The 15,624-nt window shown below is 53.6% G+C and overlaps 1 protein-coding gene and 1 long non-coding RNA gene across 2 annotated transcripts; both read left to right on the forward strand.

The window, feature by feature from the left end:
- The first annotated feature begins 1,673 nt into the window (after positions 1–1,673).
- LOC133278136 (coiled-coil domain-containing protein 81-like) lies at positions 1,674–6,432 on the forward strand. Its single transcript, XM_061470637.1, has 6 exons — positions 1,674–2,298; positions 2,841–2,994; positions 3,829–4,085; positions 4,498–4,583; positions 5,368–5,477; positions 6,216–6,432. Exons 1-6 carry the CDS (start codon positions 2,209–2,211, stop codon positions 6,335–6,337), a joined length of 819 nt encoding a protein of 272 aa, XP_061326621.1. The 5' UTR covers positions 1,674–2,208; the 3' UTR covers positions 6,338–6,432.
- Positions 6,433–10,382: 3,950 nt separating this feature from the next.
- On the forward strand, positions 10,383–12,007 carry LOC133278144 (uncharacterized). Its single transcript, XR_009746467.1, has 2 exons — positions 10,383–10,531; positions 11,830–12,007. It is a non-coding gene; the product is annotated as an uncharacterized LOC133278144 (long non-coding RNA).
- Positions 12,008–15,624: the final 3,617 nt, after the last annotated feature.

Genomic DNA, 15,624 nt, shown 5'->3' on the forward strand with positions numbered 1-15,624 from the left:
GCTTGCTCAGCTAATTTATGGTCCTTTGAGCTTGTTCACTCTTCCCAGAGCCCAGCTCCCACATGCAAAATATCCAGTGGCTGCTCCCACATAGAAGGTGCCGGGACTGAAAGCTGTTGCTGGGCTGTCCTGGGTTTGGCTGAAGAGAGTTAACTTTCTTCTTAGTAGAGGGTACACTTCTGTTTTCTGGATTTGTGATGAGAATTATGTTGATAAACACACTGATGTTGCAGATGGTTTTAAAGAGCGCTTGTTGTAAATCAAGGCTGTTGCAGTTTCCAAAGCTCTTCCAATGATGAGGTGCACAAAAAGATGGCAGGGAATATAGCCAGGACAGCTGACCTGAAGTAGCCAAAGAGCTATCCCATACCTTAGAACGTCATGGGCTTAAAGCATGGAAGAAAGCGCAGAGCCCCGGTGTCAGTGGGGCTGTGAGAGGACTTCCAAGGGAAGGAGAGAGCCAGCGTCCCATTTCTGTCCCAGCACCATCCGTGTGGGAGCAGCCGCTGGCCGTTTTCAATTTTGGAGTTGGGATCTGGTGGGATTGAAAGAGCCTATAGGTGTCTAAGGAGGCGCAGAGCTGCAGTGCTGGCGGGATCCCCAGACGGTCAAGGAGTGACCTTCACTTGCTGTACTTGGAAAGGAGTATGTTGGGACCCGCGTGAGAGCAGGTCAGGCTCGGCTTGAGTCAGTCGGAGACAGTTCCAGCCAGTTCCAAAGCAGCTGTGAGCAGCCATGGCCTGCCAAAGGTCTGCCAGTCAAGAGGAGTCCGCCACTCCCACTGCAGACACCTTAGGTAAGAGAGGCAGGAAGAAGCAGGGAAGGGCGGAAGGGAGTGCATAAGAACTTCCAGTGGCGTTTCATGGAATCACAGAACATTTTGGGTTGGAAGGGACCTTAAAGCTCATCCAGTTCCCACCCGTGCCACAGTTCCACACCTTCCGCTAGAGCAGATTGCTCCAAGCCCCATCCAACCTGGCCTTGAGCACTGCCAGGGATGGGGCATCCTATGTGGGCACATGGCAGGGGTGAGCCCCAGCCTGGAGAAGTGCCCTCCTGGTCAGGAGGCAGTGAGGGGGGGCAGCTCCCTGCAGACCCTGTGCACTGCAGAGCCTCCCCTGGCAGGGTCTGCGTGCAGCCCCTCTGTGAAACAGGCTGGGGTTACAGTGGACAGCCCCACACCGCAGAGGTGACCAGCCCCTTACCTGCATTGTGACGTCCCTCTGTGAAACAGGCTGCCCCACACCGCAGAGCTGACCAGCCCCTTACCTGCATTGTGACATGCATCTGCCACACAAAGCCCGGTGAGGCCACGGGACTCCTGCTGAGGGCTGCGCTTGCAACGCTCTGCCCCAGAGGAGCTGCTCTGCAGTGAGCAGAAGACAAAAAGAGGGAGCAGCACAGCAGTGGGATCGGTGAAAGGCATAAGAGGAGGAAGAGAAGGAAAAGGAGGAGAAGAACAGAGAGGAGGAGGCTTTTTGCAGGAAGAAAGCAAGCTGTTGGCCAGCCTATTGCTGCAGCTGTTGACCTGGAACAAGGGTGCAACTACCATGGCAAAAGAGCTCCTCTTGCCGCCTCACTTGTCTCTAACAACTGAGAAGCTCAGGAGTTCTGGTAAGGCCTCCAGTGCCAATTCCGTGAGTGTGTCGGGTCAAGGCCATCTCTGAAAAGAGGCATGGCAACCCTGAGGGCTGTGGGGTGGCTGCTCAGGACTGGTGACTGCAAGGAGGGACCTGCTTGATCATCCCTAAGGGCTGAGGGGCTGATTTGGCGGCCAGGACTCCTGGTTCTCTTCCTGACATGGCACCTGCCTCCTGGCGCACCCCAGGCAGAAGCCCCTGGCCCCAAAGGGCTGCTCCTTGCCTGCTGGTGGTCATTGCCCGCCCTGAGTTCATGTCTGAGTGGAAGAGCTGAAGGTGCTCGTGGGCCATGCAGCGTGTGTGCATTCAGAGATGCAACACAGGGAATCTGGCCCTGCTGGGGAGACACCAGGGCTCAGCCTGAGCCTCCGAGACTTCCGTGGAGCAGAGCACCGTGCCCGCTCTGGTGGGGCCATCAACTGCCGGTTTCCTGGGGGACTGCGTCAGGCTGAGGTGTCCTTTGGCTCCTGAAGGGCTTTAGTGAGACCACCTGAAAAATGTGTGTTAGAAACACGTGGGTCCTCGGACAGGGGTGGGCTGAAGGGCTCTGCGGCGCTGCCCCCCCAGGATGACATGTCTTCCCCTTGTTTTCCCAGAGTTCGCTAAGATTTGGGACAGTGCATCGTGTTACCTCAGCCAACAGCTGGCTCTGCACCAGGTGGGACTGGCCTCCTCCTCCTCCTGCCCTCACATCCTGATGAAGGTTGATGCAGTCCTTTGCTACGGAGGACGATTGTTCTCCCCCTCCTTTGAAAGCAGGAATGCCCCAGCTCGACGCTGCAAGGCACAGATGTGCACGGACTACCTCCTGTGTCCATTCGGGTCTACAATAAGGTCCAGGAGTAGTGTCAGAAAAAGGGGTTGGGCTTTTTCTGGGGCTTCTGGAGTCTCCACAGTCAGAGGTGCATGACAAAACTTGGAGGACCGAGGCACGTTAGGCTTTATTCCAAGTGTGAGACAACCAAAGGATGGTTTTCAGCTTGTCAGCTGAAAGCTTCCTCTCAGTTTCTTCATGGATGAAGGGGAGTGAGAGGGAAAAGCACAGGCCCTGTTTGTCTTCTCCCAGGGTTTCCAAAGAGCCACTTTTGCTCCTTTGTACCTCAGGCCTGGGCAGGACACTAAGTACCATCACCATTCCCTGAAGAGTCTTCGCCCTGTCCCTCGAAGTCTTCTTCTGATCCACCATCTCCTCTGTTTCAGGATGTCCACATTCCTGGACTTGGGACTTTTGCGGTTGTCAGTCAGCAAGTAGCTAGCAAGAAAGACCTGGTGGTAGTGGCGAGGCCTGTGTTTCGTCTTGCAAACACTATTATGCAGGACCATGGCCTCCGATACAGTCACACCGACGTTCCTGGTAAGCAGACAGGCTGTGAGCAGTGCTCGTCCTTGAGCAGAGTGGGGAGGTGCGCTCTGCTGTCCAGAGCAGAGCGCCAGCCTCCTGCTGCAGTCTGAAAACAGCTCCAGCTCGACAAAACCAGCCTGCTAAGGAAAGGAGCCTGCCTACTGATATGGTTTAAATAGTCACCAGAAGACAGTACAGCATAACAGCACGTGCTCTTTGGCCTGCTTCCTCCAGTGGTTTCCTTCCCGTTCTGTTGGTGCCGTGTCTTCTCCCTACGCGGTGTTTCAACCCTTGCTCCCCCTTTCTGCTTTACTAGGCCTCAAACAGGCAAATGCCAGGGTTCTTCCTCGCGGCCCTAAAGCCGGGGGGGAAAGATGATTCATTCCAAATCCCAGTGACCACAACGCCTGTTGCTATCTGGTTGCTGCAGCCGTTGCAGCAGGACCCTGGGAGCACCAAGAGCTTGGATCTGTGTTTGGGCTGGGTTTCTCTCTAACGACAAAGAGAGCACAGAGTCTGGGCAGGGCTCTGATGGCCTGGCCGCCTCAGCTTGCTGCAGCACCTGGGGCCTTTCTCCCCTCCTTGTCCTGCAGCCGTGGTGCTCCTTCCTACCAAGCACCAAAGACTCTTTGCCTTTCGGTATCAGACAGCCATAGCTGTCCACTGCACACCTTGCTTCCCACTTCTAACAGCGAGGGGCAGCCCAAGCTTCTCCTGAGAGGCGCTGCACCAGCTGGACAACTCAGTAGCAATGTATTGCCTGACGGCCTGGAAGCTGCAGACCTTTGGCTGTAACCTGCTCAGCCGCTCTCCAAGTTTGTGGGTTCCCCTTCTCTTGCTTTTCAGGTCACCGACGTGTTGAACAACTGCCGTGCGCTCGGATAGCCTCAGACAACGCTGTCTCTGAAAGCGCAGTGCGGTTTTGCATTGAAAGGACCATCCGTCTTTTCCAAGCCTGCCTGGAGAACAGGCAGGACGTTGCCCTCGTTTGGAGGGCCGTGGCCGTGGTGATCATCCAGGGCAAAGACGTGCGCACAAAATTTTACACGGACTTTCTGCAGCGGCTGAACGGGACTGACAAGATGTTGCAAGCTCTTCTGGAGGTAGGACGGTCATTTTCACAGCCCCACTCCTGCTTCTTCTGAAACGTGTTCTGGGGCTGGCGGGCTGCTTCCTCCTGGCCTGCCGTGCCCTCTACAGCCACTTGGGCTCCTCATGGCCCACAGAACAGCAGGCTCTCTGCAGAGCATTTCCCTTGCCGGCGCTGGTCTGGCTCTGCGAGAGGTAACCCCCAGAGGGGCCTCACGTGGTGACAAAAAGCTGGCGTTGGTGGTGGGGAGCACTGCTTGAGCCACTCTCAGGCCAGAGAGCAGAGGAACAGGCAGAGCAAGGCTTGCTGAGGCCAGAGCCCTTTGGCTGCTCTGGCTTTTGGCTTGTGTTGGTATAAGGTGGACTGAGCAGCCAGCCTTTCCCGGTGTCCCCATGTCCCATCGTCTGTCTCCGTCCTCATTGCAGATGCCAGAGATGAGGGACTCGGTCATCTCGTCCCGTGACACTGCCGCCTCCCAGACCTCTCTGGGACATGTTATTGTTCTACCAGGGTAGGTTTGCAGCTGCAGCCCTTGGCTGAGGCAGTGAGCAGCTTCTCAGCTCCTGCTGGGAGGACTGCCTTGCCAGGAGCCGAGAACTGCACTCGTGATGGTATTGAGGACGGAATGTTTCAGAGCATTGGCAGGGACTTCCCTGCTTGCTCTTGTTCGGTTTGACTTTCTTTGGAGGAATGGGGGACAGTGACAAGGCTTTATGCATCTGTCCTACTATGGACCTAGAGAGGCATTTAGGCACTATTTTCCATCAGGTTTCTCCGGCTCTTTTGCCTTCCTGTGCATGAGACTGCCTTCTGCTTGGGGGCAAGGGATAGAGGGGTGATTTCTGGTCCAGAGAGGAGCTTGCATCTGGTGGAGTTCTGCAGAGCTCTGTCTTGTGCCCCCATTACTGTGCAGTGCCATCGACAGCTGAGGGGAAGGAGGTGACTCCTTACTGCTTATAAAGGCATTAATCTGCGAGGCTCTACAAGCAACTTTGGAGGACAAGATCAGAAGTCAGAAGGGTGTTGGATAATCAGAGCACTAGGGATTAGAGTGCTCTCTATGTGCACTCTGCACTCTGAGGAAGAGAGGAATCAGTTTCCCCAGAAGCAGCAAGGGGGTTTTGTGGGAGGATGCCTGTTCTCACAGAAAGGATGGAAAAACACTGGCCCAGGGAGGCGGGCCCTTGCCTGCCCCTCCAGGCACTGCAGTTCCGACTGTGGTCCTCTGGGATGGGCTGCCCGGGGAAACAATGCAGCGACTTTTGTTCAGCCTGGTGCCTTCTTCCTTTGTCCAGGTACAAGCTTGGGAGCGTGGCTAAAATGCCAGGAGTGAAAGCTGACCTGAGAGGGCATGTGAATGCCACCCCAGAAGGCAGGGGAAAAGGTTTTAGTAGTGGAAAAAAAGGTGAGAGACCAGAGGGTTGCTAGCAGGGGGGTGTAGGTTTTCCTTCGTCCGCCTCTGGAGGCGATTAGAGCTGAGGTTACCCCAGGGTGCCTGGAAGAGGGAGAGGCACCGCCTTTGACTCTCTGCACCCATTATGGGAAAGCTCCAGTGACCCATTGTGGAACAAGGGCTGAAGACAGCCCTGCCCCACAGCCACTGGGGCTGCTGAGGGACATCTTCTCAGTGGCTTCCGCTCCCCAGCCTGTGCTGCAAACAGTGTAAAGTTCTTATCCTGCTTCTTTCCATCGTATTCTCAGATGTCTTGGAAGTAATGCCTTTTGTGTGAACCTGCACCAGCAGCAAGCCTGTGTGCATGGGGCCAATCCAGACATCCAAGAGCTGGCAGCTCTTGTGCTAAATGATTCCTCTCTCCAGAATGACTCTTGGAGACCACCAGCATCTCCCAGAGAAACCCCCCCACCCCTGCACATGGATGAGAGAAAGCCATCAAAATAGGGTTTCCCCAGGGAATACTAGTGCACTGTAGGCAGGAGGAGCTGGATGGAAAGACAATGTTGGAAGAGGCCTAAGACCTCCTAGGAAACAGGACTTTCATCCAACGGGATGGAAAGGACCACCTTCATCAGTGTTAGCAGATGCTTGGTAAACCTGCATGTCACCCACGTTGGAACTGGGACAAAACAGGCACGCTGTTCCCAGAACAGCACCAAGATAACTGCCTCCTTTCCTGTTTTCTAGAGGATCTTCCCGAGAAGAGCCTCCTTCATCGAGCAAAGCTGGCTCCAAATCGGTTGTCTGCAATAACTGCAAAGTCAGAGCAGGCTCAGAAAGCTGAGGGGAGTGAGCCCCCTGCCAGGTGAGACACTCGCATCCATGGCTGAGAGGGACCCTGTGCTGGGAGTGAGGTGCTTCTCCTGGACACAGAGGCTAGAGAAACTCAGAGTGGGGTTTATGCCACGTCCCACTAACGTTTGCTTGGTCTATGGCAAGTGCCTTGTAGCTTCTTGGGGCGCTGCTGGCAGCATGATTTCTTTCTTCTGGTGTGCAGATGTGCCGAGTACCTGGCTACAAATGCCCATTCCAGGAGCAGAAGGTCTTTCTGTCTTTCCCTTCAGAGTGGAATGACCCTGACTTTTCTGTTTGCTGACAACAGTGCTCTGCAGTGAGTTACTGCAGAGGTTTCCTCTGATTAGCCAGAAGCCTCTTCTATGCTAGTGCCTGCCTTATGGCTGGCAAAAGAGAAGGTCCAAAGAGAGCTCAATGGCAGGATGGCTTTTCTCATGGGGTCTTGTCCTCTGTCTTTTGAGACTGTGTCTTCAGTGCCCAACATGCTCCCACAGCCCGTGAGCACTCTGTAGTTCAGAGCACTGAGCAGACTCCAGCGCACTGACCTGGGGGTATCTCTGGGTATAGGACCCTGTCCCTCTCATTGCTCTGGCAAGAAAAGGCTTAGACCTGGGCATCCTGAGATTTAGTGGGGCTGTTGGGCACATTGGAGCCTGAGAGCTTGGGGTCTTCTCTGTCCCTGAGGACTCGATCCCAAGAAGGCAAGTAGAGCGCATTCTGCTGCAGAAGCACAAGATGCCAGAACCAGCTCCTCCTGCACTCCTGCCAATACACCCTGTTGTATCTTTGCAGGCAGCTGATGCCCACCCAGGGAACCATCTTGAAGGAAGAGGAGGAGAAAGTGTTTCCTGGGGGTGCAATCAGAACAGTGGACTTCATTGCCAGAGCGATTGAGACGAGAGAAAAGGTACGTGACATGGGCTGCTGCAGTGGCTGTGCCGTACTGGACTGTAGAGAAGCATCGCTCCGTGCATATCAACTCTTACAAGATGCCTCACAGTGTGTTAGCAACCGACTAGTTGCTTTGAGGCTTGCATGAAGAGAGGAGGGTTGCCGTGTCATTTGAGAATATCCTTTTCATTTTTTCACTTCCATTAGCCTCACGAAGCATCCCAAAGACCTTCCTTGTGGATGTTTCTGTTGGCAGTGTTGCAAGGCTTGGCTGGGATAGCCAGCTGCCAGGTGGTTTCTAGCCTGGTGGCCACTTAGCGCCTTGGGCATTACAGACAGGGTCTTAGGTGGAGCCTGCAGGAACCTGGGAGAACACCAGTGCGGACAGAAAGGCAGAAGAGAAGGGGCAGAGTGGGTAGGAATGAAACCAGCTCAGCTCTCTAGAGGGCAGACTAATGCTGCCCGCTGTTGCATTTTGGTCACCCTCCAGGCTAAACAGTTAAAGAGGAGTCAGAAGTTTCCAAAACACATCCAGAAATACTTGGCTGAGAAGAAGAGAAAAGAGCAGATGGAAGAGAAAATAAGAAAACATCAAACCGTGCCAGCAACTGGAGCGAAGCCTGGGAGAGAAGAGGAGACACTGAAAAGCCAGGTACTTTGAATTCCTGCAGAAAAAGAGCACGTTCCCCTTCAGGAAGACTGAGATTGCGCTGTACCTCTTGCACCCAAGCCAGCACAGTAGCGATGCTACAGCGAAGCTGAGTGGGTGACTGCTGCTTTTCTTGAGCAAGAGGGGTGACAGTAGTAGTGAGACCCTGGTGACCCTCAGGCGTCACCCCAAGGGTGTGCTGAGGTTGTTCTCCTGGTGTTTCCTGTCCCACTAGTGACCTGAAGTGATCTGGGGGTCTGCATGCTGGGAAGTGATACCCTGGGGGTGTGGGGCTGTTGTATGAGAGTCTTTTCCTGTGGAGGAATTCAGCACCTCTGAGCGATCATCAGTCTTCTCTCTGACTGGCTGGGAGATGGAGGAGTTGAGCACCACCTTCATGGGCATGATGACGAAGGATTGGGAAGATGCCGGGGAAGAGCCACCCACAGTCCCTGAAGAAGACCCTGTTCCCCCTAAGCGGTAGTGTACCAGGCCCAGCCGAGGCCTGGGGCAGTGGGGTGGTTGTGTGCCATAGGCGGTTGGTCAAGGAAGCCAACCGCTGGGGCGTGGGGCCACATGGAGGGCCTGGGAATTTCTCCAGCCACGGGAATGAGAGACTTTGTCCTTGCTGTTGCAGAAGCCTTTCCCCACGGACAGAGCGGGCCCTGCGGGAGGTGGTGACGTGCATTCTGAGGCATGTCGCCCGCAAGCGCAGGAGGCAGAGGGATGAGCAGGCAGATGTGCAGGACAAGCTCAAGTGGTAAATCTCTCCAGGCACGGGCAGTGCTTCCTCTCCTGCAGTGCCCGTCCTCCCCGTGCCCGCAGCAGCCGGGGACAGGGGCACTGCTCTGGGCCTCTTGGCAGAGCCGCCTTCTGCAGCTGTGGCAGGCGCCAGCCTGGGAGCCCCGGCTGGAGCGCGGCTCCGTGTGCTCACACCTCCTCCTGCCCTCCCGTCCGCAGCGAGCTGGCGGTGCTGCAGTGGCAGCGTTCGGGGAGAGAGGTAGGCAGCAGCCAGCTGGGGGAAGATGGACCCCGACCTGCACCCCCTGCTTGGCCAGGGAAGAGGACGGCAGGACCGGTACGTGCCATGGGCTTGTGCAGGGTCTCTGGCGTATCCACCTGTACAAGAGCACCGTGCCATGCATCTGGTGTCTAACAAGGGCACTCACCCTGTGCTTAGCTGAAAGCTGAAGCCCTCGTCCTCAGAAGTTTTCAGGTTGTTCTGTCCATTCAGAAGACAGCCTTCACTCTTGCCACCTCCAGAAACACCCAAAGACTTGATCTGGAGGTGTCTTAACGGCGGTGGCCCTGCCAGGCTTGGCCAGGATAGGAAGCAGCTACGTTGCTTTCAGCCCCGTGGTCACTTGGCTCGGGGATCGTTGCAGAAAGACTCTGCACTCAGGCCTGTGTGGACTAGGCCTATTAGACAGCAGTGCTGCTGCTGAGAAGGACCTGGGAGTATTGGTGGATGACAGGCTGACGTGAGCCACAGTGTGCCCTTGCAGCCAGAAGGGCCAATAGCATCCTGGGGTGTACTGGGAGCAGTGTGGCCAGCAGATCGAGGGAGGAGAGCCTCCTCCCTTTACTCGACCGTGGCGTGGCCACATCAGGAGCGCTGTGTCCAGTTCTGAGCTCCGCAGTACAAGAAAGTCAAGGAGCTACTGGACAGTGTCCATCACAGGGCCCCAGAGATCGCTATAGGTCTGGAGCATCTCTTATGGGAAGAGATTGCGGGAGCTGGGCCTGTTTAGTCTGGGGAAAAGAAGGCTGAGGGTGGATCTCATTAATTCATATCAATGGCTCAAAGGTGGGTGCCAGGAGGATGGCGCCAGGCTCTTTTCAGTGGTGCCCAGCAATGGGACAAGGAGTGATGGCCATAAACTAAAACACAACAAGTTTCACCTCAACGTGAGGAAGAACTTCTTTCATTTGAGGGTGGCAGAGCCCTGGAACAGGCTCCCCAGGAGGGGCTGGAGTCTCCCTATCTCGAGACATTCAAACCCCACCTGGATCTGTTCCTGTGTGACCTGCTCTGGGGGGCCCTGCCTTGGCAGGGGTGTTGGACCGGATGATCTCCAGAGCTCCCTTCCTGCGCTGATGATTCTGTGCTTTTGTGACTGCAAGCAAACCAGGGCTGGTGGAGAGGCTGGAAAGAAGGGGCGGGAAGGAGGGGAAGAGCTAAAATTCCCCCAGCCCTCTGCAGGGGAGACTGACAGTGCCCACTGCTGCATTGCCATGGCCCTGCAGGTGCCGGTCTCCGGGAGCGTGGAGGAGGAGGAAAAACGCAAGCTCTGGGACTCGTTGCGCAAGAAGTACCAGCAGAAGACGAGGGCGAAAGTGGCACCCCGGAAGGCATGGAATGCAAAGCAAGAGCAATGGGAGGTCCAGGTACTGCCGCAGGGAAAAACAATTAGGAAAAGAGCATTCCTGTCCTCCAGGGAGCCAAGGTCCCTAAGGCATAGGAGCGTGGGGGCTGACTGTCCTCTGGGGACTGCACCAGCTCGAGGCACCTTCCCATTGCCCAGCGACAGCGCCGCTGCTCACCTCTCTCTGTTCAGGGTCCTGCATTCGTGGCATTCCCACGTGCTGGCAAGACACCAGGAGAGGATGAGGAGAGCCCAGAGCACAGTCTGAGTCTTTGCCCTTCGCAGTACTCATATGTGCAAAGGTGAGTGTGGACCAGCTTCAGGACAGACCTGGGGCAGCTGGGGGCTGATGGCCCAGCCAGGAGGGGGGGAAGTAAACCCCAGAGCGATGGGTCTGGACAAGGATCGGATCCTTTCTTTTCTCACGGGCTCAATCCCCGATGCCTGGTGCCTCTCTGCAGCCCCAAGCACAGTCAGCAGTGTGGGGTTGAGTGGGACCATAGGGTGGGTATGACTGGGAGAGGGGAGAGGCAGGAGGGTCTCGGTCAAGATGTGAGACTTCCTCCTCGTTGTGGTAGGAGACTTTCCCCAGGGACCCAGTGGGCTTTGCGAAGAGCAGTGACCCGCCTCCTCAGGAAAGTAGCGGAACAGCGTTTCTGTGCTGGTGATACGCGGATTGACTCCACAACTCGTTAGAGTTGTAAGGTAGGTATGCTTTATTCGGCGCTGAGGCGCATGGGGGTTTCTCCTCCAAAAGCATGCGCGCCCCTCTTTGTCACTCAGTTCGTTTATATTGCATATAAACATGAGATTGCTTCACACCTAATCCATATGCAAAACCTATTCCCGTCTAGTATTATGATCAGTTTTCTGGCATTTGTCCCATTGGTGCGCCTGCGCAGTGCCTCCTGGTGGTGGTCGTTAGGGGGTCGTGAGGATGAAGGCCTGTAGTTCCTCTTCATCACCGCGAGTAACCTCTTGCTTTTGCGCAGACTCAATAGCGTTTCGGCTCCTGTCCAAACCTCAGGTTCGGTACAAGCCGGTTTTGTGTATCTTAAAGCAGAAACTTGTCAAGTTTGTAAATTTTGTTACTCTGGCTATCTTTTGTCCCTTTTCTCTCTAAAGATACTATTTGAACAAGAATGTCTTAAATATTAAGCTATGAATCTTATCTACTACAATTCTGCCTAGCAGCTGTAACTTCTACAATTCTGCTTCATCATTCTAACAAATTTGACTTCTATGGTTCTGCTTTACCAAGCACAGCGACCGTTTAAGCAAGCAGGCACAATGTTAACCCTTTATTTCCCGGTATCAGTGGTGAGGAGGAATCCCTCATGTAAGGATGACCAAGCATGCCCCTTGCTCAGCACTGCCCTTTCTTCCTTTGACTTCCTGCAACTCCTCGGCCAAGAGGGGCTTCTCCGGACAGCTCTCATGGTGTGGAGCGCTGCAGGCTGGGATCGCATCCCAGGCACCATGGATCTGATCTCTCCAGCCAGAAGCGGATCTCACCACATGTGTCCTGACTAGAGCTGTCGTGTTGCTCTGCACCTCTCTCTGCACGCAGGCCTCCAGAGCTTTGTATTCAATTCCTCAGCTCTGGGGAGCAGATCCAGTGCACAACGGCGGGATCCAGGAAAGCCTCTGAGGCACAGAGGCTCCCAGGATTGAAGTCCAGCAAAAGCCTCCTCCAGGATCACAAGCAGCAGCAGTGCCGGCCAGCCAGGCTGTTAGCAGCAATGCTTCCATCTGATCAGTAAAGACCTCTATGCAAAGCACTGTCTCTGACACGGGGGGTCTTTCCTTGGTGGCTGTGAAACACACACTCAGTGGGGGATGAGCTTTGGTGGGGCAGGGCAAGGCCACTGCAGGACAGTGTAAGCGGTGAGGAGAAGCAGACAGGCCAACCCAATATGGGTGATAAGCAACTTCTAGTTTATTTGTGACGCAGTTCACACATATATAGGAGTGGTATTCAGCCACTCCTTCTTGGCATAACAGTATTGGTTAGCCCCCACAGCTTCCTCCACATTCTCCTCCCAGGTCCGGTCTCCGGCCACCTGTGGGGGCCACCCCCTGCCTTGCTTGCACAGTCCTCCAGAACTCTATGGTCCTGCTCTTAAGAGTCATTCTGCAACAATTCCCCCCTTTTTCTTTGTGCAAGCAAGGCATTATGGGTTATTCTGTTCACCTGTTTTATCACACAACTATAAACAAGCCTAATAGCTACGATGATTAACCTAACAAGGATACATAAGTGCAATACTTTTAAACAGTGTTTGACTCAACCTGTAATGCCCCGTGAAGACAACCATCTAGTTATTCTTAGGATATTGCTCATTTCCTATTGCTGGGTAAGCTGAGCCAGGGTTCTCAGCTGTGCGTACATCGAATTAGCATAATCAGAGACTCATACAACACATTCCATCAAACTCTTCACATCCATGTCCCTGTTCCAACAACAAAAGGTTCTGCAGTGTTGCATGTCTTACAGAGTCAACATTAAAACAAATCAGGAATTGCCTTCGATGTAGAATTGTCTGCTTAGCAACTCAGCAACCCAGTCTGCTTAGTTGAGCTGAAGCACTTACAGTGATTTGGCATATTATGATTGGATCCATGTTTTGAAGACCCTCAGTGACTAACATATAATTGGTTAAACGCAGGTGTGAGAACTCAACCCTGAAAGCTTGCCAACAGTCCACAGTTCTCATTAGCTTGGTGAATTCCAGCCTCTTATCTTGCTTGCTTAAGCTTCCTCGGGCCTCCCACGGCCCCGCGGTATCTTTCAGGACCATTCAAAGTTTATGTACCAATTACCCATTCTCCTGTGAGAACACTGTCTCCACATCTTCCCCCTTTTGTTTTCTCCAGTAACGAGTCGCTACTACAGCAAGGCACACATAAATTTACATTAGCAGAGTAACTATTACAGGGTGCAGCAGCATGTCGAAGATGCTGATGGCAGTGAAGGACTAGCCAAAGAAACTTCTTACCAGTGGAATTCTCCCCCCCCTTAATTTGTTCCATCACCTCCCTTATAACACTACCATTGTATTAAAATTTTTCTAGCTTTTGCCTTAGCATTTTCTAGCAGCTACTGCAAATTTCCATACTCTAACATCTCTTTTACAAGTGACAAATCTATACAATACAAGGTGCAGTTTCTTATTAGCAACTAGCTAGTAAATACAGGTGGTTTTATACACAAAATCACAACCTCTAATAATAGCTACTTTACAAGCACACATATTCAGGATGTTACTTTTCAGTTGCCCCCAAGTGATGTTTTGCAGTCATTCGTTTTTCTCTTCCTCTATCTCAGTCTGCTTGGGGTATTCACGGTCAGCTTCTGTAGCTGAGGCATCAGGTTTATCCATTCGTCTGTCCAGCTCATGGCAAGGCTTGACAAACTTTGCAGGCAGTCACCATGGACCTGTAGGCAGGAGGACACAAATATACCCCCTCCCCCAGGTTATCAGTTCTTCAGTTCTTGAGAAGTAGACAGGTTAGACAGGTTAAGTGCAGCATCATTACTCTCTCTCTCTCCCCCTCTTTTCTTTTCTTTTTTTTTTTTTTTTTTTTTAGTCCCTGCAAAAGCCATCATTACTCCCACTACAGTCCCACGTACAGAACGTGGCACAAGGACCCTGTGGAGACTAACAGCAAACCAGCTCCGAGAAGGAGAAGCATCATTGCAGTGAGAGGTGGCAGGCTCAACCTTAGCGGGGGTCCCCGCAGAGGCTCCGCCTCCCCCACATCGTATGAGGCTTGGGCTTTTATACCGACCAAAATGCACACTCGTTCCGACACAGGTGGCCAGCCTGTGCTGGAACAAGTGGCTAGCAGTATCTACAGAGGTCTCCAAGGGTTGATAGAAACCTGGACATACTTATATTTACCAACTTCTAGTACATGAGTATCACAGAGAAACTGTATGGGCTCTCCCTGTCAATTGCAAGAAAAAATCATAACATATACAGCTTGAGTATAAGAGGATTTTAACGCATACGTGGTCACCGTTTGTCAGGCCTCCTTAACTATTTTGAGATCAAGAGCTTCCCACTCTTTAGCCCCCTGCTGTGTAGTAAACACAGGATATGCCAAGATGCCCATTGCAGAAAATTCCCCAGTAATGTTCACCTCTTTGGTTACCCATTGTTACAACAGAGCGTCTCCAGGGCCAGTAAGTCTGAGCAGACCGACCCGGGAGATGAAGAGTCAGGGTCTGGAAGCAGAGGATATAAATCTGGCTCGGATTCAGGGGATTCGGGGGCTGATCCTGCGCCGAACTCGGGGTCTCCGTTGCTCGCAGCTGTGTCTTTCTTATCAGATGTCTCTCGTTCGGTATGTGGCCATCTGCAGACCTGGCTCCTCCGTGACTGAGTTAAAAATCTTTTCACTCTGGGGCATAGTGGGCTGGAGAGGCTCGCGGTTCCTTTAAATCTCCCGCTCGCGCATGATCCCTATTTTCTACTGCGTGCTTCAAAATGGCGCCGCAATCGGTCCGGCGCCGAGGCACCGCCCTCTTTCTTTCGGATTCCTCGACTTTTATCATGCGTGTACCTTCTAATATACTTTCTCTGTCCTTTTCAAAGTCCCTGCTTTCGGAACTGGGGTGGTGGGGGAGCAGGGGGTTACACCTCCTCCGCGGCACCTTCTGATGGAGGGGGAGAAAAGGGGGGGGGGAAACCCTGTGCTCCCGCGAGTTGGGGTGGGGGGGAACGAGTTGTAATCTTCCCCCGGTTTCAGCCGACCGGGGACGTCTGTTCCTAGTTTCTCCGTTGCTACCGCAGCAGTTTTCTTTTCTGCCTTGTATCTTTTTATACAGTTCATTACTTCCCTCCGTGGTTTACCGAGTTTCTTTGCCTTTTTATAATCATTAAGCACTGAGTCAAATAGTTCATCACCAAACTTTTGCCACTCACTCTCCTCAAATATTGTATTAGGATCTGCAAAAAAAATCTCTTAGCCTTCCCTACAGCCACTAGACCTGCTAGCTGCTTTAGAGTCTCAGGCTCAATTCCCCGCTTTTATAAAAAGCACTGTAAAAAGTTCAGGGCTCAGTTCCCCGCCTTTATAAGAAGCATTGTAATAAGTCCAGGGCTACCTCTCGGTCCATTTTCATGGCCAGCCTTTTCCGGATCGTCTTCTCCTGGGTCGTCCTGTAACCTCGGTCTCCGGATCGGCCTCCCGATGCAGCAGTGTCTGGTTCGCCCCAGCGGCGGATTCCTTTCGGTTAGTCCAAGCACCCGGGTCCGTCACGCCACCGCAGCAGCATTGCCCGCACTTCCCGGCCGCTGCCGCCGGCGCCGCTCACTCGCCATTCTGGGTCCCGGTCGACCGGGGCCCTGTATCCCGGGTCCCCGCTAGTCGGGGCCCTGTATCCCGG

This window comes from Pezoporus flaviventris, unplaced genomic scaffold, assembly GCF_033815535.1.
Source record: "Pezoporus flaviventris isolate CSIRO_AGI_PZ_B2104156 unplaced genomic scaffold, CSIRO_AGI_Pfla_v1 ptg000063l, whole genome shotgun sequence".
NCBI classification, from domain to species: domain Eukaryota; kingdom Metazoa; phylum Chordata; class Aves; order Psittaciformes; family Psittacidae; genus Pezoporus; species Pezoporus flaviventris.

Excerpts from the sequence above, each read along its gene's own strand:
- LOC133278136 (XM_061470637.1), top strand. The coding sequence starts at position 2,209 with ATGACATGTCTTCCCCTTGTTTTCCCAGAGTTCGCTAAGATTTGGGAC. Across the intron at positions 2,995-3,828 it reads CAGTCACACCGACGTTCCTG|GTCACCGACGTGTTGAACAA; the intron begins GTAAGCAGACAG and ends CTTGCTTTTCAG. Across the intron at positions 4,584-5,367 it reads CATGTTATTGTTCTACCAGG|GTACAAGCTTGGGAGCGTGG; the intron begins GTAGGTTTGCAG and ends TCCTTTGTCCAG.